At 27.2% G+C, this 26918-nt stretch overlaps 2 protein-coding genes and 2 pseudogenes across 4 annotated transcripts; all 4 read left to right on the top strand.

Moving 5' to 3' along the window:
- Nucleotides 1–8222: 8222 nt before the first annotated feature.
- On the top strand, nucleotides 8223–10124 carry LOC149512710 (tRNA (guanine-N(7)-)-methyltransferase pseudogene; annotated as a pseudogene). Its single transcript, XR_016332064.1, has 2 exons — nucleotides 8223–8297; nucleotides 9083–10124. The product of XR_016332064.1 is annotated as a tRNA (guanine-N(7)-)-methyltransferase pseudogene (transcript).
- A 3269-nt stretch (nucleotides 10125–13393) lies between these two features.
- On the top strand, nucleotides 13394–14784 carry LOC111306896 (major allergen Pru ar 1-like). Its single transcript, XM_022904895.2, has 2 exons — nucleotides 13394–13644; nucleotides 14262–14784. The coding sequence occupies exons 1-2, from the start codon at nucleotides 13461–13463 to the stop codon at nucleotides 14558–14560; spliced, it is 483 nt and encodes a 160-aa protein (XP_022760630.1). The 5' UTR covers nucleotides 13394–13460; the 3' UTR covers nucleotides 14561–14784.
- Nucleotides 14785–14920: 136 nt separating this feature from the next.
- On the top strand, nucleotides 14921–16003 carry LOC149512709 (major allergen Pru av 1-like). The gene is made up of 2 exons (XM_089751752.1): nucleotides 14921–15359; nucleotides 15493–16003. Exons 1-2 carry the CDS (start codon nucleotides 15176–15178, stop codon nucleotides 15786–15788), a joined length of 480 nt encoding a protein of 159 aa, XP_089607878.1. The 5' UTR covers nucleotides 14921–15175; the 3' UTR covers nucleotides 15789–16003.
- Nucleotides 16004–24676: 8673 nt separating this feature from the next.
- Nucleotides 24677–26578, top strand: LOC149512708 (tRNA (guanine-N(7)-)-methyltransferase pseudogene; annotated as a pseudogene). The gene is made up of 2 exons (XR_016332134.1): nucleotides 24677–24751; nucleotides 25537–26578. The product of XR_016332134.1 is annotated as a tRNA (guanine-N(7)-)-methyltransferase pseudogene (transcript).
- The last annotated feature ends 340 nt before the right edge of the window (nucleotides 26579–26918 follow it).

Raw genomic sequence — 26918 nt, 5'->3', positions numbered from 1 at the left:
TTATCCTTTTATTGCTGTAAACATCATTTATTATTATTATTATTATTATTATTATTATTTATTTATTTATTTATTTATTTATTTATTTTTTCATTTTTTATTTTTTTCTTTCTTCTTCTTTTTCTTTATCTGATTCAAATCTACTGCATTAAATGTACAATCCCTAAAGTTCAAAATCACCGTCGCTAGCTGCCAGCGGCCAACCGACAAGCCGCCAATCACGAACGACAGACGTGAATTTTCAGTTAAAAAAATAGGATTCGAATCTCAGAAGATCTGGGATTTAAATATAAAAAAACTCTATAAATAGAGCTTGTTATCTGTAAATGAAAAGGAGGAAGACCGAAAAAAAATGGTAAAAAAATTTTACAAAAAAAAAAGAGAACTTCTGTCAAAAAAATTTTGCAGAAACACAAAAAAAGCAGAAACAGTCTCCTAGAACGGGGAACCCAGCACCAAAATACACCTACAAAAACACACAAAAAAAAGCAAACCAAAAAAACACAAAGAAAATTTTTTTTTCATTTGGCTAAAACTTTGAAGGTCGATCTGGGTCGTTTGGGATACTTTCGGGAGAAATCAAGCCCAGATCTGTGTTTAGGGGGACGAGGAGAATTTTTTAAATTTTTTTAAAGATTTTTTGACCACCGGTGATAGCGGACGGTGACTGACAAACGGCGACGGCGCGACGACGACAACGGTCGGCTGGTCCCCTAATTTTTTTTGGTCTGAGAAGAAAGGAGAGAAAAAAATAGTTATTTTTTTTGGAGAAGAAAGGAAAAATGACCAAAAAAATTGTTTGAACCTTTGATATAAATAGTGAAAATAAAAATGATGTCATTTCGATAAACGCTCAAAACGACGTCGTTTAGGTCAAGGAAGATTCACGCGTCGACCCGGACCCGACCCGGGGTCTGCACACCCGACCTGACGATCCGCTTCTCCATCAACCTCTGACCGGTCTGACTGGGCAAGAACTGAACCGCCCAGACAGAGCTGAACCATCGGATCGAACCACGGAATCGAATCGTGTGTTGACTGGATCGTTGACCGGTTCGGTTCAGGTAAAAAAATTTATTTTTTGAATTTTTCTTATTTTTTATATATTATTTTATTAATATTTATGCATATTAAAATATTTATATTTGTTAGATTAAATGATGAAATATGTGGTTAAATTTTTTTATAATTTTGTTAATTTTTAAAAAAACTTTAAAAAATAAAATAATATAAAAATAAATTTAATAATAATACTAAACTAATAAAAAATGTAGGAAAATGAAATTTTTATCCAACGATGAGATTCAAAGATATTCCGAGTAGTGATACCTACGAAATCTCTAGGTGAGAAGATTTTTTTAAAATACTACTAGTGTATTGGAGTATTTATAAAAAATTTTTCAATACAGTAAAAATTTTTTTTAAAAAATAATAAATAAAAATTGATTAATATATTAAAAATATAAGTAATAAAAATGAGAAGGAAAGAAATTTAATCCAATGATGGGATTCTAAGAGTATTTCGAGTAGAGATGCTTTAAGAATCTTTAGGTGAGAATATTTTTCGTAAAATATTACCAGCGTATCGGAATAGTTATAAAAAATCTTCAATATAATTAAATTCTTTTTTCTTCAAAATTTCAATTAAAAATAAAAAAAATTAATAAAATTTTTAAAAAAGAATAAAATATGTGCATCAACATGTTATTATTTGCATTGCATACATGACATAATTTTTTACGAAAAGTAAATTCGGACCTTCAAAGGTAAGATTCTAAGGTATTCCGAAAAGTGATGCCTAAAAAATCTCTCGGTGAGAAAGAGTTCTTCTAATGTTACCAACGTACTGAAACATTTTATGAATTATTTCAAAAAAAAAGTTTTAATTTATTTTTCTCATATAATATTTGAATATAAAAACAATAAATAAAAAAATCAAGAAAATTAATTTTCAAATACCGAAAATAATACTATTTTTATCAAAATCAAATGATAACATGTAGTCAATTGGTACCGTTTTTAACGGGTGCTGTGGGGGTGCTAATAATTTCTCACACGTAACCGACTCTCAAACCCAGACAGTTGTGCAGACCCTAAAATTATCTTTTTAATAAATTTTAATTAATTTTAAGATTTATTAAAAAGATATGTTTTAATAGGTGACCAATCGCATCTAGCCAAAAAAAGATTGATGGCGACTCCGTTATTTTTTATTTTGTTTTCAAATTCGTCGGACGGACACAAAATCGTTACGACAACTGCGTCTATCTTTGCAAGGAAAAAACTTCCTTCATCTTACTATATATTGCAAATTTGCGGTCTGTTTTGATGACCAAAGGCCACATCGTCAAACGTAATTATTTTTTGTCTTTTTTCCTTATAGATGTCTAAAGGTTAAAATATAGATTTTTTTTAAAATTTTATTATTTTATTTAAAGAGACTCTTATCTTTTTTATTGTACTTAAATAAATTTTTATATTTTGATTTATTGCTAAATAAACTATTTCAAATTACTATTGCAAATTTTTTTTCTAGTTCTCTTTAATCGAATAAAAATTAGCTTTTATATAAGCAAAGGTTTTACTTCACGCATTTGTAATAGTATGAAATTGATGGCTTATATGCGTAGACATCTTATTTCATTCGGAGTGTGCATTCAAATTTTTAGTTTCAATTTTTTCGAGATTGTGGGGCTATAAGCCAAATGTATATTACTTTGATGTGGGTTTTGCCCCAACAAATATTATTTTTATTTGTATGTTTATTCTTTAATAAAAATTAAATAAATAAAAAAAGGAAAAAAATCAAGCAAAAATTTTTTGAAATCCTATACAAAATCGTGCAAAGAGGAATTTTTAAGAATTTTTTAAACTAGCATGAAATAGGAAATCAAACAAAAAAGGATAACAGAGTATCAAAGTTAGGGTTTTTGTTAAATTGATTTTACCTAAATTAAAGGGATTTAAAAAATTTTAAAAATCCTTGACAATCAATGGAATTCTAAAGTTTCTAACTAGAAAATCTCTATAAATTGTTTTAAGATAAAGAAAAAAAATAGAGAAAAAGATTATACTGAAACTCTCGAGAAAAAAAGGAAAGGAAAATCATTTAGAAAAAAATATGACTTTTGGTAGTGATTTTTTTTTTTTTTTGGAATTCTTTGCAAAATATGAAATTGTGAGGACTTATTCTAGTAAGCCGCAGAGCTCAGCCGCTTAGCCAAGCTAACTAAGTATTATTTTATTTTATTTTTATTTATTTAATTGTTTTATTTAATTGTTTATTTGATTATCTATTCTTTTTAAATATTTTTTTATAAAAACATATTTAAATAAAAGTTTTACAAACAGATTGGAAGACAATCGTTTAAAAAAAAAGATTTTACCAACATATTGAAAAACCTTATAATTTTTTTTTTTCAAAAAAATAAAAATAAAAAGCCTTATAATAGATTGGAGTGCCAATATTTTATTTCAAAATAAGGTTTTACATCATATCGGAAAGCCTTATAATTTTCTAAAAAAATCAAGTTTAAAAAAATAATAAAATAATATTTCTCATCTTTTTGCATAAATTCCTACCAACAGATTGGAGGATAATTTTTAACAAAAAATTTTACCAATAGATTGAAGGATATTTCTTCTTATAAACTCGATTTATAGGTATTTATTTTTTGAAGTAAAATTAAGTGAATCCAACGATAAGGCCTCTCAAACTATGACAAATAATTTTTTTGAATACTTCTGATGTGAGAAAATATTCTTAAATTATTATCAATATATTAGAGTAATTTAAGTAAAATTTTCAAAATTAAATTATTTGATAAATTTTAAATATGTTTTAAGGCTTGGATAACTTGAAATCAGATAGGTACCATCTTTTGGATGAGAGTTGTAAGGGTGCTATAATCTTTTTCATGCATAATCGTATTCTCGAATCTAAATTTTGATTTCGTAGACTAGAATCTACTATTTATAGATACCTAAGTTAATCTTGAGACTTCTCTTTAAATGGGACAGATTTTGTTAGTGATCAATCACACCTTAAAAAAAATATTGATGGCGACTCCTTTAGTCTACATCTAGCGATAGGTTTACGGATATTTATGTTATGACAATTTGACGACTCCATTGGAGAGATCGAGTGTTAAGCCAGTAAATGATTTTTTGTTATCCAAGCTTAACCTAATAAATTTAAGATTTTTTTCTCTCTTGTTTGTATTTTATTTGTTTTATTTATTTATTCATTTTATATATTTATCATTAATTTGCACATGCATAACATGAATTCTACATCCGAGTTCTGTCCCTTAAGAAAGAGTAAAATACTTGCGTCTTTGTGAGATATCATATCTCCGCATGGGCTAGCAAAAATTTCTTATTCAAATTGAATCATTTTTGCTTATAACTTATAATGGGTAAGGATTGATATGTCTTACTAGTCTATAATAGAGAATGATGTAAGCAATAATTTGAGAACCATTAAATTATCAAACTTTTAAACATAACATGTAAATAAACTTTAAAAGTCTGAACCTAAGTTAAAGCCATGCATTCTCTTGTATTAGAAAATTTTAGATAAGATATATAACGAAACATTTATTCAGCTTGTAAATTTATATATTTTATTTATATATATTATTTGCTTACTAAACTTTTACGTTAATTTTTTATATTTCTTATTTGTATATATCATCTTTACTAACCTTTTTTGAAATAGCTTGGGTCAAAGTATACCAATCTTCGTGGAAGCCTATACTTCTCAAGGCAAAATCTGTTTGATCATAAATATGTTCAGATTGCTTCAATAAATTTTAGCAAAAAAAAAATAAAAATCTCACTTCATTCGCCTCTTTTGTGTAAAAACACTTCAGTTCACATGTTGCTTTATATTCGGATAGATTAGATTATTTGAATTTTAGAATTGGATCAAGATTTTTGTTGGTTCTTTGAGCTGACCCAATCTTTTGCTTGGCGGCTATAAACAAACGTCTTTCCTTTTCAGCTTTTACCTTAATCAAACTACAGTCCAATTGGGAGTTGTTTTTTGCTGGTTTAAAAATTCAAGAATTGGGTGCGTGGAAAGCAAGGAAGGTAAATATATATATATATATATATATATATACACACACAAAAGTAAATAAAATGAATCAAATCATTCATTGAATTTGGCCTCGGAATTGAGTTTTTCCCACTTTTTAAACTTTGATTCAAAACAAATTAATCAGGAATTGTTTAGCCTCTTTCATGGAACATTGTTGAATTTTGAAATGTAAACAATTTTAGAATATTTAAGCATCAAACAAAATTAGTAAACAACTAGCTCTGACATAAGATGGTAAAAAACATAGAAAGCAGCTTGGTTTCAAACAAAGATGAAAGATAGGAAACCAAAAGTTGATCGGATAATTTTAAATATAATAAAATATTATAATATAAAAATAATATAAAAATCGATTCTCGCTGCCTCGGCTTCTCACGATCGAAACTCCATCAGAACTCGACATTGTACAGAACGCCAAAAAAAAAAAAAGCTTAAAACAAAAATGACACCGTTGAAAAAGAAGGGTGGGTTTTTCTTCTCAGGTTAAGGGGGGCAGTGGTGTGAGTATATCTAGGGTTTTACTGAATTAGGAGAAGACAATGAGGATTTTTAATTGCTTGATTTAAAAAAAAAAGGTTTAATATGAATTTTTCATTTTTTTTAAAATTATTTTTATTAAATGGTGGTGGTGGGGAAGAGAAGAGTACAAGGGCGACTTATGAAGCTGAGGGCAGAGATGTGGCGATTGGTGATGAAAAGAGGAAATAAAAGCGCGTGACTTTTTTTTTTTGGTTTTTTAATTTTTCCATAACAATAAAAGAATAATGATAGAATAGTCCGGAAAGTTTTTGTTTTGATTAAATTGTCTAAAAAACCCTTAAATTAAAATCCAATAATCATCTAAATCACTTTTGTTTTTTTCAATCATTTAAATTTTTAATTTTTTACTTTTACAAATTGAGTCCTTGATAGAAAAAATTTTTAATTATTTTTTTAATCAAAAGTTTAATTGAATGAAAATGAATATTTAAAAAATTAATTTAAAAATGTAATTAGTTTAAAATAAAAATAAAAAATTTATCTGATTATAATTAAAAATAAAAAATTTAAATAATTATTAAATTTTAGTTTGAAAACTTTTTTTTTCTTTAACTTTATCTTCTTTTGTTTTACACAATTTTACAACTCCTTTGTTTTTTTCTTGTTGAAAATTGGTTCTTGATTACATAAATAAAAATTTTAATATTTTATATAATTATTGATAATTTTAATTTTTTTTTAAAAAGTTTGGATAAAGAAATTGATAGACCATGCAATTGAGATTACTGTTAATAAAGGTTGCTGATAAGATTTGATGTTAAAATCACTTATTTAGAGACAAATGAATTTATCAATATATATATAATTCAATCATAGTATGTCAAATGAATTTATCAATATAATTATCTTCTTGAATAATCTTAGAAGAGCCAATTCCCTTATTGATTTTATTGATGTTTTATTTCTTAAGATTTATCTTGAAAAATAAAAGTTTGAATTTAACATTTTTTATTTAAAGATATATACATTTTTATATGGTAAAATACTTTTTAGGGTAATGATAATATATATAAATAGGAAGAGCATAAATTATAAGTAATTTCATATATTTCATGAAATATTAGGAAACTTATATATATTTTTTAAGTTAAAATAATAAAAAAAAACTCTTGAACTTTATAATTTTATTTAGATAAATATTTATATTTTTATTATATTCAAATAAAAACTTAATTTTTAATTTGCATCCAAATAAAATTTTAAAATTTTAATTTATACTTAAATAAGTTTTTAATGTAAATAATTTTTTATTTAAAATAAAACTTACTTGGATATAAATCAAAATATAAGGGTTTATTTAAACAAATGAAATAATTCAATAACTTTTTTTCCTTTTAATTATATAAAATATTTTTTTCTTTTTAATTGGGGGAAAAATGAAAAAGTAGATTGTTTTTTTCAAATTAATGGGATGTGTTTTGTTTTTTTTTTTCTACTTTCTATTTATATTTTATACCAAATAAATGGATTTTGAGATGTGAAAAGAGTTTATTTCTTCCTTTTAAATGAAAGGTTTTTCTTTGTAATTTTCCTTTAAAATTTACAAAAGATAGTGAGACTTTGTATGTTTGAATCCACAAATGGATGGAAATTTTGGCATTGGGTTGTTCAATGATTGCTCTTGAAAAGGATAATCTTGAGTAGTTTGGAATATTCTTTTTGACTTTCATTTTTAGGATCTTATGTTTTTATTTTTTCCTTTTGTGTCTCTATTGGGCCATCCTCAGATCCAAAGGACTTTTGCTTACAGAAATTTGGAGTGTTGCAGTCGCTCTTTCTTTCTCAAGCTCTTGATTATTATTATCTTTATAATAAATAAAATCATTTTTTATAATTAGATATAATAATTTATTTATTCGTATTATATAAAATATTGATAATTCATATATTTATATTATATTTTATATAAAAATTATGTTTTATAATTCATATCGATAAAAAAATATAAAATATATGGGATTGTATTAATTAATATATATTTTTATTAAAATTTTTAATTGTATCATTTTTATGTATTGTATTTGTATGATTTTTATATCATTTCATTGTGTCATAGTTTAAATTATTATTATAATGAATTCATTTAAATGATTGATTAGAAATTTAATTCTAAAATGAACATAATGATGTAATAAAAACTTTTATCATCCATCACCCAAATGAAGCATAAATTCATTACATACCAACAAACCAACGAACATTTAATGTATACTTATTTTTGGTTGAAATTTGGGTATAAGGTCAATAAATATGTAGTTTGGTTGTTCTTTTTTATTACGGCTATAGCAAATATATTTTCATAGTTATAAAATGTTGAATACAATTAGATTAACTATCGAAAAAAATTTTTCAAAACACAAAAAAATTTCTAGTTTATTAGCATTCAACTTAATGGAAAATTTTTTTTCTAGTTCAATTTTCATTTTTTGCTATTAAATATGGGCTTCAAGAAGTTTGATGTATTCGAAAAGCCCAAAGTTAAAATGTAGTCCAAGATAAAAAAGAATAAAAAAATCATTGGCCCAATTCCTTAATCTAATTATACGACGGCGTTTTCAATGTCAAGCCATCATTTCTGATCACTCTTGAATTAAGCGTACACCCCTCGCCGAAGAAAGCAAAAGAACGCTTCTTCATCGCTTCTCCGATTCCGGTAATTCCATTGAACTATTAAGTTTTGAACTTTTTATTTCATTTTCGTTGGGATTTGTCGATTTGGGTTTCCTCTGTTTCTGTAAAAGAAAGTTCAGTTTCTTCCTTTGTTTTGTTTATGTTGTGTTTAGTACTTAGTATTTTGTTTGCTTAATAGATTTGAGAACCAGAAAGGGTGCCCATTTTGTAAGTGTTGTTTGTGATTAACCCTTTGTTTGGCTGCTGAGAAAACTGGAATTCCATGTAATGCAAGGGCTTTTCGCTGCATTGAAGGCTTTCTTCTATTGGTATTAATAAATAAAAGCCTGTTTTGATTGCTTTTTCTTTCACTTGTCTCACTAGTGAAACAGAAAACATGAAGGATTTTGGCATTAGCTCGAGGAAACCTCTGATTTCAAAGTAATTTTTGTGCACTGGCCTTAGTTGGTTTTGATCTTAACTAATAAGCAAAGTTTATTAACTGGAAAGGGGAAAAAGTACAGATGTAACACTTAATTCTATTCTCACAAGTTGAAAAACCCTTTTTATTAATCCTGTTAACCGGTTTCGTGATTTTGGTCTTGAATGATAGGCATGTGTTGGAATGGCTTTGGAAAGGTAAACAGTCGTATGATCTGTTGGTAGAGTGTCGGAGTTTTAGTTTTAGTGATTAGAGTTCAATCCTGATAGCCTCAAATATAAAAAAATGGCTTTGGGAAGAATTAATTTGCGAACATGCTTTTCACTTGAATTTTCATTTGCAGTTTCCCTCTACGTTCCCTGAGGTTTTGACTTGATATTATACAGCATGTAGGGATAGATATGTTGGAAAACAAGGCAAGCCCAACTATAAACAAATCCACTGGCTTGCCTCGGAAACGATTCTACCGAGCGCGAGCACACAGCAATCCACTAAGTGACTCCCACTTCCCTGTTCCTCTCTCCCCAAGCCATGTTGACTGCTCACTTCATTACCCTCAATTGTTCTTATCATCTGATCAGATTGATAGTTCCAGAAAGATTCAGTTTGCGGATATTGGTTGTGGTTTTGGAGGGCTTCTAATTAGTCTTTCAACTCTTTTCCCTGAAACTCTAATGATTGGGATGGAGCTTAGGGATAAAGTGACCGAGTATGTGAAGGAAAGGATTTCAGGCTTGAGGGTGGCAAATCCCGGTCAATACCAGAATGTGTCTGTTGTTCGGACTAATTCGATGAAATACATACCCAACTACTTTGAGAAAGGACAGCTTTCAAAGATGTTTTTCCTATTCCCTGATCCTCACTTCAAAGAAAAAAATCATCGTCGCAGGGTAATTAGTCCCCACTTGCTAGATGAATATGCTTATGCCCTTCAGGTTGGTGGGATTATATACACAATTACAGATGTGGAAGAACTTGGAGAATGGATGAAGTCTTGTTTAGAGAATCATCCCATGTTTGAAGCCCTCTTAGAGAATGAGCTTGAAGCAGACCCTGTAGTAAAACTCTTGAGCACCGCAACCGAAGAAGGACAAAAGGTAGCTAGGAATGGAGGACAGAATTTCCGAGCAGTTTACAGGCGAATTGCACCAGCTTCATGAGAGGACAGTTGATCTGCTCAGGCTTTATTGAGCCTCATTGAGCCAATGGATCGTTTTTCTGGTTTAGTAATACTTGTTATGGTATTATTAAGGGGGGAAAAAGAAAGAAAAGCAGAGGTATAGCACATTTTAGAGTTTTGTATCTTTAAATTTTGAGCATTGTTTTTTTTTCTTATTTTGATTCTCTTGAACCTATTGGCATGTGAAGCCCGATCTCATGTTTTAATCCTGCTATCAATTATCAAGAAAATTTTGTCCATTTTATTCATTAATCCTTTTGAGAAAAGATGAATAAGAGGTTCAAGGCCTTATTCAAGCACTGTAATTAAAGGTGAGAAAAAAAGAGAAAAAAAAAGAGAAAATTAAAAATTAATTTAAAATCGTAGTGTTCAGTTCAATTTGGATTAATATTTTTTATTTAGTTCAGATCAAATTCGGACATTAAATGTATATATTAAGTTTGAATAAGATTTTGGATTAGAATGTAAAAAAAAAAAAAAAACTAAATTGAATTATATATTTTTTATCAAATTTTATATATATTTTAAATTTTTATAAAATAAAAATAATTATTTTATATATAAATTTATTTAAATATATTTAAAATTTTATTAAAATAATATATATAATTAAAATTTAAAAATCGATGAATCGAATCAAATCAATAAAATTTAATTAAAATTAGATTGATTTTAAGAGGATATTAATATGAATTTAGATTAAATTTTAAAAATTTAAAATATTATATATATATTTTTAAAAATCAAATCGAATCCGCCTAATGGATTAGTTATTACCAATATATAATGTTTGAAAAGGAATATTTCAGTCTTCAAGATTTCACTTTCAACAGATTGGAGGTCAAAGAAATCAACTGAAAATACTAAATGTGAGTTACCCGTTAGTCCTTTGTTCTATCCATATTTAACATTCAATAGCACATTTCAAGAACATGTGATGAGGACTTGAAATTAAATCACATAAAATAATAAAAAAATGTAGTTAGTCAACTGAATTATGCCAAACCCCCAAATTTGTCAAATTCTTAAAGCTTTTTCTCTGTCTAGAATGGAGACCATACAGCAAAATGGATCAAAATTACTTTTTACAGAATCTCAAAAACAATTCACTATATAAATCTTCAATCAAGATTTGATTGAATAATTAGGATTATGTGACGGTAATTAAGCCTAAGATTTCGTAATAACTTTCACGAAATTATCAAAATTTCTTTATCTAAATACCAAGTATAAACAAGGGTATAAACATTAGACAAAACTTGTTTGTTGTAGGTAAAGTTTGTGAAATTTTTTATTATAAATAAATAAATAAAAATTTTGATAAAAATATTCAAATTGATAATGTGAAGATCTACATTCAATTTGTGAGTTATTATTTGTTTTTATCTGAATATCTTACGATTTTGTCTCACAAAAAATATTTTACAAGTTTGTGATTAAATCTTTACATATATATCATTATTTATTCATATATCCTTTCAATGTGGTATTAGAGGCATTACAATCTCTTCACCTTTAATGTTTGACGTTTCTGTCAAGTCGAGTTCATCCACGTAACCAAAATCATACCAAACTATCGTGTAGCACTTAATAATTCTCATAGTCACTGACTGATGACCGCTTTGATACCATTTGTGGAGATCCATACCCAACCAGCGAGGTATTATCCGCTTTGACTTGAAGATCGCATAAAAAGTATCTCATAAGTTTAAGATTAAATCTCTACCTATATATTATTCTTTATTCACACATCATTCTGATGTGGGATTGGAAGCGTTACAAATAAATTAATAGAATTTAACATAAAAATTAATAATATGTAAAAAAATTATTAAAAAAATTATTTATAATTTAAATGTAATCGATATTTATTTAATGATAAAAATTTTAATAATATTTTTATTAAAAATTTTTATTTAATAAATATATCAAAATTTATTAAATTTTACACAATTAATTTATATAATGAGATCTTTAAATTTATTAATTTTAATTTTTATTACTTTTAATAAAAAATTTTACAAACTTCACTTCTTATAAATCTTTTCCATAAATATTGAGGTCCAATCTTGTGCTATAGTTACATTCTTGAATGAAATTCAAGCAGCCCAAAAAAACAAAAGGGAAAGGGGAAAACAAAACAAAAACATATACCTAGAAGAGTTTGAAAATTTTTCTCGAATATTGCAAACAAGGTAAAGATATGTATGAGTAACTTGCGTCTGTTAGCTTTGAATTTTTCTCAGCAGTTGCTTTCTAGATAGTTCAAAGTCTTCTTCAACATTTGATTATTCATTTAATATATATACTCCATCAGTCCTTTTTTTTTTTTATCAAAATTATTTTTTAAATATTTAAAACTCTTACTTTTATAGTTTAAAATTATTTTTATGATTTTTTTACTTTTGATATTAAAAATTAGGAAACTTTAATTTTATAAAAAAATAAATTTTAATATTATAATATATTAAATTTTTATCTTAATTGAAGTTTAACTCAATTTATTTGTATAATTATTTTTAAAAATTAATATTTAATAAATTTAAAATTTAAATTTCAGATAAAATTTTTTATTCTTTTACTACGATTGGTATTGTATGAAAAAGATTGCGATCATCTTCCTCTATTGTTATGTTGAAATTTTGCTGTCTGTTTTCATGACCAAAGGCCACCTCGATCAAATGTAATTATTCCTTGATCCAATCTTTTTTTTTTTTTTTTTTTTTTTCCTTATAAATGTTCGGAGATTAAAATTTAAAAAATTCTTAAACTTTATTATTTTATTTATACAAATTTATATTTTTCTTACATTCAAATAAATTTTTATATTCTGATTTACATCTAAACATACCTTTATTTCAAATTAAATACTGCAATTTTTTTCATTATTTTTAATCATGTAAAATTGATTGTTTATATAAATAAAGATTTTACTTCAAGCATTTATGATCGTAAAAAACTGGTATCTTACATGCATTATTATGTATTATGTTAAGAGTTTATTTAAATGTAAATTAAAAATTAAAGGTTTATTTGAGTTTAAATTAACTGTTCATATAAATTAAAAATTAAAAATTTATTTGAATACAATAAAAATATATGGACCTATAATATCATAAATGGTAAAATTTTTATTGTTTATTTATTTAGGGAAAAATTAAAAGTACTTAAACTTTATTATCCATGTAATTAATCAAATTTGAAGTTCCTTGTCAGCACATTTGATCATTCCCTCTAATTTTCTTTCCACATATATACGTAAGCATTTTCAATAAAAAATAAAGCAAATACAAAGCAAAGGAATTGGAACAAAAATGACCAATAGGAGATTTACTATGAAATTCTCATGCAGGGTGCATGCTTTCTTTGACTAGTGCAAATTCTTTGAAGAGTAATGACTATGTTGGATATACCCAACCAAAAAAAAATTGAAGAAATTTTAATTTTCAGCTTCAAATGCAGTCTATAAATGCCATCCTAGTTCTCACTTTCTTCCCCACAGCTCAAACAATAGGTTCATCATCCTGTTTGTTGTCTTTTTATCTACTTTAATTTGAACATTTTCAAAATCCTAGTTTAGAATCATGGGTGTTGTCACTCACGAATTTGAGGTTATTAGTCCACTCCCCCCAACCAAGGTATTCAAGGCCTTTGTTCTTGATTTTGACAACCTTTTCCCCAAGGTTGTGCCACATGCAGTCAAAAGCATTGAGCTCCTTGAAGGAGATGGTGGGCCTGGAAGTATCAAGAAGATTACTTTTGCTGAAGGTTAGCTTTTTTGAGATGAGTATTGGATACGGATATGTTCAGAATTTTAAAAAGTTTATAAGGATTAAACTTTGTTATTTATGTTTAATTTTATTCGGACATAATTATGTTTAATCTTTAAGAAATTTTTTCATATATTTAGAAGATGAGACTTTTATATTTCTGTCCAATTTTATTGAATATTTGTTGGATACGATATTTTAAAAAATAAGATTAAAATAATAATTTTTTTTTTTTAAATTTTATCACTTTACTTAAATATATTCATATACTTTTATTATAATCAAATAATTTTTTAATTTTTAATTTGCATTCAAATAAGTTTTTAACCTTTTAATTTATATTAAAATAAATTATTAACCTTTAATTTGTATTTAAATAAATTTTTAATGTAAATCAAATTTTCGTTTGAAATAATGATTTATTTGAATACGAATAAAATAATAAAGATTTATTTGAATATAATAAAAATATATAAACTTATTTAAAAAAATTTGGGATCGTTTAGGGACTTTTCTAGTATTTTAGAAAAAAAAATAAATAATAGGAGCAACCTAAGTACTATATGTAAGTTATTAAGTGAAAAATGATTCTTATTTGCTTGGTAACAAATGCAGACAGCCAAGTCAAGTATGTGAAGCAAAAGATTGAAGCAATGGACAAACAGAACTTGTCACACACTTACAGTGTGATCGAAGGTGATGCATTGATGAACGTACTTGAGAAAATCACTTATGAGACCAAGTTTGAGGCAGCACCAGGTGGAGGAACCCTTTGCAAGAGAATCTGCAAGTATTATACCATTGGTGACATTGAGATCAAGGAAGAGGAAATTAAGGCTGGATCAGAAAGGCAAGCGGCAGTGTATAAGGCTGTTGAAGATTACCTCTTGGCAAATCCTCATCTCTACAACTAGGTTGCTATCAGCTCCTGCTTGCTTATCCTCGTGTCGTCTCAGTTTTAATGGTGTGATTTTGGTATTTTTCTTTTGTCTTTGCCAAAACTGTCTTTGATTGGGTAATAAAAGTGGTGGTCTCTGGTTATGATCATCTGTGTTTCGTTGTAATAAAAAGAGTTTGAGTTGTGTTATCTCTGATATATGAAATGAAAAACATATACTAGATACTTTTATAAGTTAATCATTATAATTACAATTTACCACATACCTACGAGTTCCTAATAGGTCAAGCACTTGAATGCCAAGCACTTGAATCCAAGGTCTTCAGTGCTTAAAATATTAGAGTTCTTTCTTTTTAATCCTCTTCTGATGTTGATTGCTTTCAAGATCCATAAATTTGTTCTTTATAGTAAGCTTGTCTGTTGCATATTGAAGAATATGTAAGATCAGTACACAAACCAGAATCAATTGCAAGTTTTTTTAGGTGCTTAATTTCTGGATTAATCTTCATTCTTACTCTATAAATACTACAACTTCAGGTTCACATCTCCACACCTCAAAAATCTCTCTGCAAAATATCAATCAATTCTATTTTCACTCCTCCTCTGATCATTTCCAAATCTCAAAGCGATCATGGGTGTTTTCACTTACGAATCTGAGGTTGTTACTACAATCCCACCAGCCAAGATGTTCAAGGCTTGTATCCTTGATGGTGACAAGCTCATTCCCAAGGTTGTTCCTCAGGCCTTTAAGAGTGTTGAGTACATTGAAGGCAATGGTGAGCCTGGAAGCATCAAGAAAGTTACTTTCGGAGAAGGTTTGTTAGTTTATGTAGGCAGCTAAATATTTTGAATATAATATATGGAATTATAACTTGCAAGTATAGCTCCGGGTTTTTTTTTTTTTCTCATTTGTGAAACCAAAGCCTAATATTTGCCTTTCCTCAACAGGAAGCCAATTCAATTATGTGAAGCAGAAGATAGAAAAACTAGACACAGAAAATTTTGTATATAGTTACAGTATAATTGAAGGGGATGCTTTGATGAACACTCTTGAGAAAATCACTTACGAGACCAAATTAGAACCCTCTGCAGCTGGGGGATCCATATGTAAGACTACTAGTAAGTATTACACCATTGGCGACTTTGAGATCAAGGAAGAGGGAATCAAGGCAGGCAAAGAAAAGGCCTCGGGAATGTTCAAGGCCATTGAAGCCTACCTCTTGGCAAATCCTGATGCCTGCTAAAAATCCCAAAATTGAGAATTTGAGATAGCATCCACTTCAATGATCATACAATGTGGAATGCATGTCTTTTTTTTTTTTTTTTACTTTCTAGTTTTAGCAGTTGTTGGTCCATATGACCTTCATATTGCTAATAAGAGTTCACAGTTCATCGTGGCTACCAGGAAGCTCGAACTGAAAATGTCAACTGCCAGTAATAAATAAAGGAGCATCGAATGTGTTTAAGCTTTAAATTAAAAGTTGTTTTCTGATAAAGCTATCCATTGAAAATGATGAGTGCATTATCTTCATCTCTCAAGATTTACTGGTTACATATCTTGAACATGACAAAGTCAAGTTTCAGAAGAAATGTGAAACTAATTCTGACACGTACCCTAGTCCTTTTCGGATATTTTGTCCGAAAAGTTGGAATTTTATGATCGTAGTTAAACTAAAATTAAAATTACACTTATTCCATGAAAATTAATGTATAACACTCAAATAATTTAGGACAAAGAGAATATATATATATATATATATATATATTGTTTTGGTTTTTCTTTTTTCACTTATGATAATAAATTAGAAAATCAAAGTTGTCTTCATCAAAATCAAAGTTTAACTAAATTAATTGATATAATCATTTTTAATATTTAATAAATTTAAAATTTAAATTTAAGATATTTGTCTTTATCCTTTTATTGCTGTAAACATCATTTATTATTATTATTATTATTATTATTATTATTTATTTATTTATTTATTTATTTATTTATTTTTTCATTTTTTATTTTTTTCTTTCTTCTTCTTTTTCTTTATCTGATTCAAATCTACTGCATTAAATGTACAATCCCTAAAGTTCAAAATCACCGTCGCTAGCTGCCAGCGGCCAACCGACAAGCCGCCAATCACGAACGACAGACGTGAATTTTCAGTTAAAAAAATAGGATTCGAATCTCAGAAGATCTGGGATTTAAATATAAAAAAACTCTATAAATAGAGCTTGTTATCTGTAAATGAAAAGGAGGAAGACCGAAAAAAAATGGTAAAAAAATTTTACAAAAAAAAAAGAGAACTTCTGTCAAAAAAATTTTGCAGAAACACAAAAAAAGCAGAAACAGTCTCCTAGAACGGGGAACCCAGCACCAAAATACACCTACAAAAACACACAAAAAAAAGCAAACCAAAAAAACACAAAGAAAATTTTTTTTTCATTTGGCTAAAACTTTGAAGGTCGATCTGGGTCGTTTGGGATACTTTCGGGAGAAATCAAGCCCAGATCTGTGTTTAGGGGGACGAGGAGAATTTTTTAAATTTTTTTAAAGATTTTTTGACCACCGGTGATAGCGGACGGTGACTGACAAACGGCGACGGCGCGACGACGACAACGGTCGGCTGGTCCCCTAATTTTTTTTGGTCTGAGAAGAAAGGAGAGAAAAAAATAGTTATTTTTTTTGGAGAAGAAAGGAAAAATGACCAAAAAAATTGTTTGAACCTTTGATATAAATAGTGAAAATAAAAATGATGTCATTTCGATAAACGCTCAAAACGACGTCGTTTAGGTCAAGGAAGATTCACGCGTCGACCCGGACCCGACCCGGGGTCTGCACACCCGACCTGACGATCCGCTTCTCCATCAACCTCTGACCGGTCTGACTGGGCAAGAACTGAACCGCCCAGACAGAGCTGAACCATCGGATCGAACCACGGAATCGAATCGTGTGTTGACTGGATCGTTGACCGGTTCGGTTCAGGTAAAAAAATTTATTTTTTGAATTTTTCTTATTTTTTATATATTATTTTATTAATATTTATGCATATTAAAATATTTATATTTGTTAGATTAAATGATGAAATATGTGGTTAAATTTTTTTATAATTTTGTTAATTTTTAAAAAAACTTTAAAAAATAAAATAATATAAAAATAAATTTAATAATAATACTAAACTAATAAAAAATGTAGGAAAATGAAATTTTTATCCAACGATGAGATTCAAAGATATTCCGAGTAGTGATACCTACGAAATCTCTAGGTGAGAAGATTTTTTTAAAATACTACTAGTGTATTGGAGTATTTATAAAAAATTTTTCAATACAGTAAAAATTTTTTTTAAAAAATAATAAATAAAAATTGATTAATATATTAAAAATATAAGTAATAAAAATGAGAAGGAAAGAAATTTAATCCAATGATGGGATTCTAAGAGTATTTCGAGTAGAGATGCTTTAAGAATCTTTAGGTGAGAATATTTTTCGTAAAATATTACCAGCGTATCGGAATAGTTATAAAAAATCTTCAATATAATTAAATTCTTTTTTCTTCAAAATTTCAATTAAAAATAAAAAAAATTAATAAAATTTTTAAAAAAGAATAAAATATGTGCATCAACATGTTATTATTTGCATTGCATACATGACATAATTTTTTACGAAAAGTAAATTCGGACCTTCAAAGGTAAGATTCTAAGGTATTCCGAAAAGTGATGCCTAAAAAATCTCTCGGTGAGAAAGAGTTCTTCTAATGTTACCAACGTACTGAAACATTTTATGAATTATTTCAAAAAAAAAGTTTTAATTTATTTTTCTCATATAATATTTGAATATAAAAACAATAAATAAAAAAATCAAGAAAATTAATTTTCAAATACCGAAAATAATACTATTTTTATCAAAATCAAATGATAACATGTAGTCAATTGGTACCGTTTTTAACGGGTGCTGTGGGGGTGCTAATAATTTCTCACACGTAACCGACTCTCAAACCCAGACAGTTGTGCAGACCCTAAAATTATCTTTTTAATAAATTTTAATTAATTTTAAGATTTATTAAAAAGATATGTTTTAATAGGTGACCAATCGCATCTAGCCAAAAAAAGATTGATGGCGACTCCGTTATTTTTTATTTTGTTTTCAAATTCGTCGGACGGACACAAAATCGTTACGACAACTGCGTCTATCTTTGCAAGGAAAAAACTTCCTTCATCTTACTATATATTGCAAATTTGCGGTCTGTTTTGATGACCAAAGGCCACATCGTCAAACGTAATTATTTTTTGTCTTTTTTCCTTATAGATGTCTAAAGGTTAAAATATAGATTTTTTTTAAAATTTTATTATTTTATTTAAAGAGACTCTTATCTTTTTTATTGTACTTAAATAAATTTTTATATTTTGATTTATTGCTAAATAAACTATTTCAAATTACTATTGCAAATTTTTTTTCTAGTTCTCTTTAATCGAATAAAAATTAGCTTTTATATAAGCAAAGGTTTTACTTCACGCATTTGTAATAGTATGAAATTGATGGCTTATATGCGTAGACATCTTATTTCATTCGGAGTGTGCATTCAAATTTTTAGTTTCAATTTTTTCGAGATTGTGGGGCTATAAGCCAAATGTATATTACTTTGATGTGGGTTTTGCCCCAACAAATATTATTTTTATTTGTATGTTTATTCTTTAATAAAAATTAAATAAATAAAAAAAGGAAAAAAATCAAGCAAAAATTTTTTGAAATCCTATACAAAATCGTGCAAAGAGGAATTTTTAAGAATTTTTTAAACTAGCATGAAATAGGAAATCAAACAAAAAAGGATAACAGAGTATCAAAGTTAGGGTTTTTGTTAAATTGATTTTACCTAAATTAAAGGGATTTAAAAAATTTTAAAAATCCTTGACAATCAATGGAATTCTAAAGTTTCTAACTAGAAAATCTCTATAAATTGTTTTAAGATAAAGAAAAAAAATAGAGAAAAAGATTATACTGAAACTCTCGAGAAAAAAAGGAAAGGAAAATCATTTAGAAAAAAATATGACTTTTGGTAGTGATTTTTTTTTTTTTTTGGAATTCTTTGCAAAATATGAAATTGTGAGGACTTATTCTAGTAAGCCGCAGAGCTCAGCCGCTTAGCCAAGCTAACTAAGTATTATTTTATTTTATTTTTATTTATTTAATTGTTTTATTTAATTGTTTATTTGATTATCTATTCTTTTTAAATATTTTTTTATAAAAACATATTTAAATAAAAGTTTTACAAACAGATTGGAAGACAATCGTTTAAAAAAAAAGATTTTACCAACATATTGAAAAACCTTATAATTTTTTTTTTTCAAAAAAATAAAAATAAAAAGCCTTATAATAGATTGGAGTGCCAATATTTTATTTCAAAATAAGGTTTTACATCATATCGGAAAGCCTTATAATTTTCTAAAAAAATCAAGTTTAAAAAAATAATAAAATAATATTTCTCATCTTTTTGCATAAATTCCTACCAACAGATTGGAGGATAATTTTTAACAAAAAATTTTACCAATAGATTGAAGGATATTTCTTCTTATAAACTCGATTTATAGGTATTTATTTTTTGAAGTAAAATTAAGTGAATCCAACGATAAGGCCTCTCAAACTATGACAAATAATTTTTTTGAATACTTCTGATGTGAGAAAATATTCTTAAATTATTATCAATATATTAGAGTAATTTAAGTAAAATTTTCAAAATTAAATTATTTGATAAATTTTAAATATGTTTTAAGGCTTGGATAACTTGAAATCAGATAGGTACCATCTTTTGGATGAGAGTTGTAAGGGTGCTATAATCTTTTTCATGCATAATCGTATTCTCGAATCTAAATTTTGATTTCGTAGACTAGAATCTACTATTTATAGATACCTAAGTTAATCTTGAGACTTCTCTTTAAATGGGACAGATTTTGTTAGTGATCAATCACACCTTAAAAAAAATATTGATGGCGACTCCTTTAGTCTACATCTAGCGATAGGTTTACGGATATTTATGTTATGACAATTTGACGACTCCATTGGAGAGATCGAGTGTTAAGCCAGTAAATGATTTTTTGTTATCCAAGCTTAACCTAATAAATTTAAGATTTATTTCTCTCTTGTTTGTATTTTATTTGTTTTATTTATTTATTCATTTTATATATTTATCATTAATTTGCACATGCATAACATGAATTCTACATCCGAGTTCTGTCCCTTAAGAAAGAGTAAAATACTTGCGTCTTTGTGAGATATCATATCTCCGCATGGGCTAGCAAAAATTTCTTATTCAAATTGAATCATTTTTGCTTATAACTTATAATGGGTAAGGATTGATATGTCTTACTAGTCTATAATAGAGAATGATGTAAGCAATAATTTGAGAACCATTAAATTATCAAACTTTTAAACATAACATGTAAATAAACTTTAAAAGTCTGAACCTAAGTTAAAGCCATGCATTCTCTTGTATTAGAAAATTTTAGATAAGATATATAACGAAACATTTATTCAGCTTGTAAATTTATATATTTTATTTATATATATTATTTGCTTACTAAACTTTTACGTTAATTTTTTATATTTCTTATTTGTATATATCATCTTTACTAACCTTTTTTGAAATAGCTTGGGTCAAAGTATACCAATCTTCGTGGAAGCCTATACTTCTCAAGGCAAAATCTGTTTGATCATAAATATGTTCAGATTGCTTCAATAAATTTTAGCAAAAAAAAAATAAAAATCTCACTTCATTCGCCTCTTTTGTGTAAAAACACTTCAGTTCACATGTTGCTTTATATTCGGATAGATTAGATTATTTGAATTTTAGAATTGGATCAAGATTTTTGTTGGTTCTTTGAGCTGACCCAATCTTTTGCTTGGCGGCTATAAACAAACGTCTTTCCTTTTCAGCTTTTACCTTAATCAAACTACAGTCCAATTGGGAGTTGTTTTTTGCTGGTTTAAAAATTCAAGAATTGGGTGCGTGGAAAGCAAGGAAGGTAAATATATATATATATATATATATATATACACACACAAAAGTAAATAAAATGAATCAAATCATTCATTGAATTTGGCCTCGGAATTGAGTTTTTCCCACTTTTTAAACTTTGATTCAAAACAAATTAATCAGGAATTGTTTAGCCTCTTTCATGGAACATTGTTGAATTTTGAAATGTAAACAATTTTAGAATATTTAAGCATCAAACAAAATTAGTAAACAACTAGCTCTGACATAAGATGGTAAAAAACATAGAAAGCAGCTTGGTTTCAAACAAAGATGAAAGATAGGAAACCAAAAGTTGATCGGATAATTTTAAATATAATAAAATATTATAATATAAAAATAATATAAAAATCGATTCTCGCTGCCTCGGCTTCTCACGATCGAAACTCCATCAGAACTCGACATTGTACAGAACGCCAAAAAAAAAAAAAGCTTAAAACAAAAATGACACCGTTGAAAAAGAAGGGTGGGTTTTTCTTCTCAGGTTAAGGGGGGCAGTGGTGTGAGTATATCTAGGGTTTTACTGAATTAGGAGAAGACAATGAGGATTTTTAATTGCTTGATTTAAAAAAAAAAGGTTTAATATGAATTTTTCATTTTTTTTAAAATTATTTTTATTAAATGGTGGTGGTGGGGAAGAGAAGAGTACAAGGGCGACTTATGAAGCTGAGGGCAGAGATGTGGCGATTGGTGATGAAAAGAGGAAATAAAAGCGCGTGACTTTTTTTTTTTGGTTTTTTAATTTTTCCATAACAATAAAAGAATAATGATAGAATAGTCCGGAAAGTTTTTGTTTTGATTAAATTGTCTAAAAAACCCTTAAATTAAAATCCAATAATCATCTAAATCACTTTTGTTTTTTTCAATCATTTAAATTTTTAATTTTTTACTTTTACAAATTGAGTCCTTGATAGAAAAAATTTTTAATTATTTTTTTAATCAAAAGTTTAATTGAATGAAAATGAATATTTAAAAAATTAATTTAAAAATGTAATTAGTTTAAAATAAAAATAAAAAATTTATCTGATTATAATTAAAAATAAAAAATTTAAATAATTATTAAATTTTAGTTTGAAAACTTTTTTTTTCTTTAACTTTATCTTCTTTTGTTTTACACAATTTTACAACTCCTTTGTTTTTTTCTTGTTGAAAATTGGTTCTTGATTACATAAATAAAAATTTTAATATTTTATATAATTATTGATAATTTTAATTTTTTTTTAAAAAGTTTGGATAAAGAAATTGATAGACCATGCAATTGAGATTACTGTTAATAAAGGTTGCTGATAAGATTTGATGTTAAAATCACTTATTTAGAGACAAATGAATTTATCAATATATATATAATTCAATCATAGTATGTCAAATGAATTTATCAATATAATTATCTTCTTGAATAATCTTAGAAGAGCCAATTCCCTTATTGATTTTATTGATGTTTTATTTCTTAAGATTTATCTTGAAAAATAAAAGTTTGAATTTAACATTTTTTATTTAAAGATATATACATTTTTATATGGTAAAATACTTTTTAGGGTAATGATAATATATATAAATAGGAAGAGCATAAATTATAAGTAATTTCATATATTTCATGAAATATTAGGAAACTTATATATATTTTTTAAGTTAAAATAATAAAAAAAAACTCTTGAACTTTATAATTTTATTTAGATAAATATTTATATTTTTATTATATTCAAATAAAAACTTAATTTTTAATTTGCATCCAAATAAAATTTTAAAATTTTAATTTATACTTAAATAAGTTTTTAATGTAAATAATTTTTTATTTAAAATAAAACTTACTTGGATATAAATCAAAATATAAGGGTTTATTTAAACAAATGAAATAATTCAATAACTTTTTTTCCTTTTAATTATATAAAATATTTTTTTCTTTTTAATTGGGGGAAAAATGAAAAAGTAGATTGTTTTTTTCAAATTAATGGGATGTGTTTTGTTTTTTTTTTTCTACTTTCTATTTATATTTTATACCAAATAAATGGATTTTGAGATGTGAAAAGAGTTTATTTCTTCCTTTTAAATGAAAGGTTTTTCTTTGTAATTTTCCTTTAAAATTTACAAAAGATAGTGAGACTTTGTATGTTTGAATCCACAAATGGATGGAAATTTTGGCATTGGGTTGTTCAATGATTGCTCTTGAAAAGGATAATCTTGAGTAGTTTGGAATATTCTTTTTGACTTTCATTTTTAGGATCTTATGTTTTTATTTTTTCCTTTTGTGTCTCTATTGGGCCATCCTCAGATCCAAAGGACTTTTGCTTACAGAAATTTGGAGTGTTGCAGTCGCTCTTTCTTTCTCAAGCTCTTGATTATTATTATCTTTATAATAAATAAAATCATTTTTTATAATTAGATATAATAATTTATTTATTCGTATTATATAAAATATTGATAATTCATATATTTATATTATATTTTATATAAAAATTATGTTTTATAATTCATATCGATAAAAAAATATAAAATATATGCGATTGTATTAATTAATATATATTTTTATTAAAATTTTTAATTGTATCATTTTTATGTATTGTATTTGTATGATTTTTATATCATTTCATTGTGTCATAGTTTAAATTATTATTATAATGAATTCATTTAAATGATTGATTAGAAATTTAATTCTAAAATGAACATAATGATGTAATAAAAACTTTTATCATCCATCACCCAAATGAAGCATAAATTCATTACATACCAACAAACCAACTAACATTTAATGTATACTTATTTTTGGTTGAAATTTGGGTATAAGGTCAATAAATATGTAGTTTGGTTGTTCTTTTTTATTACGGCTATAGCAAATATATTTTCATAGTTATAAAATGTTGAATACAATTAGATTAACTATCGAAAAAAATTTTTCAAAACACAAAAAAATTTCTAGTTTATTAGCATTCAACTTAATGGAAAATTTTTTTTCTAGTTCAATTTTCATTTTTTGCTATTAAATATGGGCTTCAAGAAGTTTGATGTATTCGAAAAGCCCAAAGTTAAAATGTAGTCCAAGATAAAAAAGAATAAAAAAATCATTGGCCCAATTCCTTAATCTAATTATACGACGGCGTTTTCAATGTCAAGCCATCATTTCTGATCACTCTTGAATTAAGCGTACACCCCTCGCCGAAGAAAGCAAAAGAACGCTTCTTCATCGCTTCTCCGATTCCGGTAATTCCATTGAACTATTAAGTTTTGAACTTTTTATTTCATTTTCGTTGGGATTTGTCGATTTGGGTTTCCTCTGTTTCTGTAAAAGAAAGTTCAGTTTCTTCCTTTGTTTTGTTTATGTTGTGTTTAGTACTTAGTATTTTGTTTGCTTAATAGATTTGAGAACCAGAAAGGGTGCCCATTTTGTAAGTGTTGTTTGTGATTAACCCTTTGTTTGGCTGCTGAGAAAACTGGAATTCCATGTAATGCAAGGGCTTTTCGCTGCATTGAAGGCTTTCTTCTATTGGTATTAATAAATAAAAGCCTGTTTTGATTGCTTTTTCTTTCACTTGTCTCACTAGTGAAACAGAAAACATGAAGGATTTTGGCATTAGCTCGAGGAAACCTCTGATTTCAAAGTAATTTTTGTGCACTGGCCTTAGTTGGTTTTGATCTTAACTAATAAGCAAAGTTTATTAACTGGAAAGGGGAAAAAGTACAGATGTAACACTTAATTCTATTCTCACAAGTTGAAAAACCCTTTTTATTAATCCTGTTAACCGGTTTCGTGATTTTGGTCTTGAATGATAGGCATGTGTTGGAATGGCTTTGGAAAGGTAAACAGTCGTATGATCTGTTGGTAGAGTGTCGGAGTTTTAGTTTTAGTGATTAGAGTTCAATCCTGATAGCCTCAAATATAAAAAAATGGCTTTGGGAAGAATTAATTTGCGAACATGCTTTTCACTTGAATTTTCATTTGCAGTTTCCCTCTACGTTCCCTGAGGTTTTGACTTGATATTATACAGCATGTAGGGATAGATATGTTGGAAAACAAGGCAAGCCCAACTATAAACAAATCCACTGGCTTGCCTCGGAAACGATTCTACCGAGCGCGAGCACACAGCAATCCACTAAGTGACTCCCACTTCCCTGTTCCTCTCTCCCCAAGCCATGTTGACTGCTCACTTCATTACCCTCAATTGTTCTTATCATCTGATCAGATTGATAGTTCCAGAAAGATTCAGTTTGCGGATATTGGTTGTGGTTTTGGAGGGCTTCTAATTAGTCTTTCAACTCTTTTCCCTGAAACTCTAATGATTGGGATGGAGCTTAGGGATAAAGTGACCGAGTATGTGAAGGAAAGGATTTCAGGCTTGAGGGTGGCAAATCCCGGTCAATACCAGAATGTGTCTGTTGTTCGGACTAATTCGATGAAATACATACCCAACTACTTTGAGAAAGGACAGCTTTCAAAGATGTTTTTCCTATTCCCTGATCCTCACTTCAAAGAAAAAAATCATCGTCGCAGGGTAATTAGTCCCCACTTGCTAGATGAATATGCTTATGCCCTTCAGGTTGGTGGGATTATATACACAATTACAGATGTGGAAGAACTTGGAGAATGGATGAAGTCTTGTTTAGAGAATCATCCCATGTTTGAAGCCCTCTTAGAGAATGAGCTTGAAGCAGACCCTGTAGTAAAACTCTTGAGCACCGCAACCGAAGAAGGACAAAAGGTAGCTAGGAATGGAGGACAGAATTTCCGAGCAGTTTACAGGCGAATTGCACCAGCTTCATGAGAGGACAGTTGATCTGCTCAGGCTTTATTGAGCCTCATTGAGCCAATGGATCGTTTTTCTGGTTTAGTAATACTTGTTATGGTATTATTAAGGGGGGAAAAAGAAAGAAAAGCAGAGGTATAGCACATTTTAGAGTTTTGTATCTTTAAATTTTGAGCATTGTTTTTTTTTCTTATTTTGATTCTCTTGAACCTATTGGCATGTGAAGCCCGATCTCATGTTTTAATCCTGCTATCAATTATCAAGAAAATTTTGTCCATTTTATTCATTAATCCTTTTGAGAAAAGATGAATAAGAGGTTCAAGGCCTTATTCAAGCACTGTAATTAAAGGTGAGAAAAAAAGAGAAAAAAAAAGAGAAAATTAAAAATTAATTTAAAATCGTAGTGTTCAGTTCAATTTGGATTAATATTTTTTATTTAGTTCAGATCAAATTCGGACATTAAATGTATATATTAAGTTTGAATAAGATTTTGGATTAGAATGTAAAAAAAAAAAAAAAATTAAATTGAATTATATATTTTTTATCAAATTTTATATATATTTTAAATTTTTATAAAATAAAAATAATTATTTTATATATAAATTTATTTAAATATATTTAAAATT

This window comes from Durio zibethinus, chromosome 22 (assembly GCF_047325235.1).
Source record: "Durio zibethinus cultivar Kanyao isolate XHJ-2024 chromosome 22, ASM4732523v1, whole genome shotgun sequence".
In the NCBI taxonomy this organism is placed as follows: Eukaryota; Viridiplantae; Streptophyta; class Magnoliopsida; order Malvales; family Malvaceae; genus Durio; species Durio zibethinus.
The sequence above is the reverse complement of the archived record's forward strand: the minus strand, read 5'-3'. Positions and strand labels throughout refer to the sequence as shown.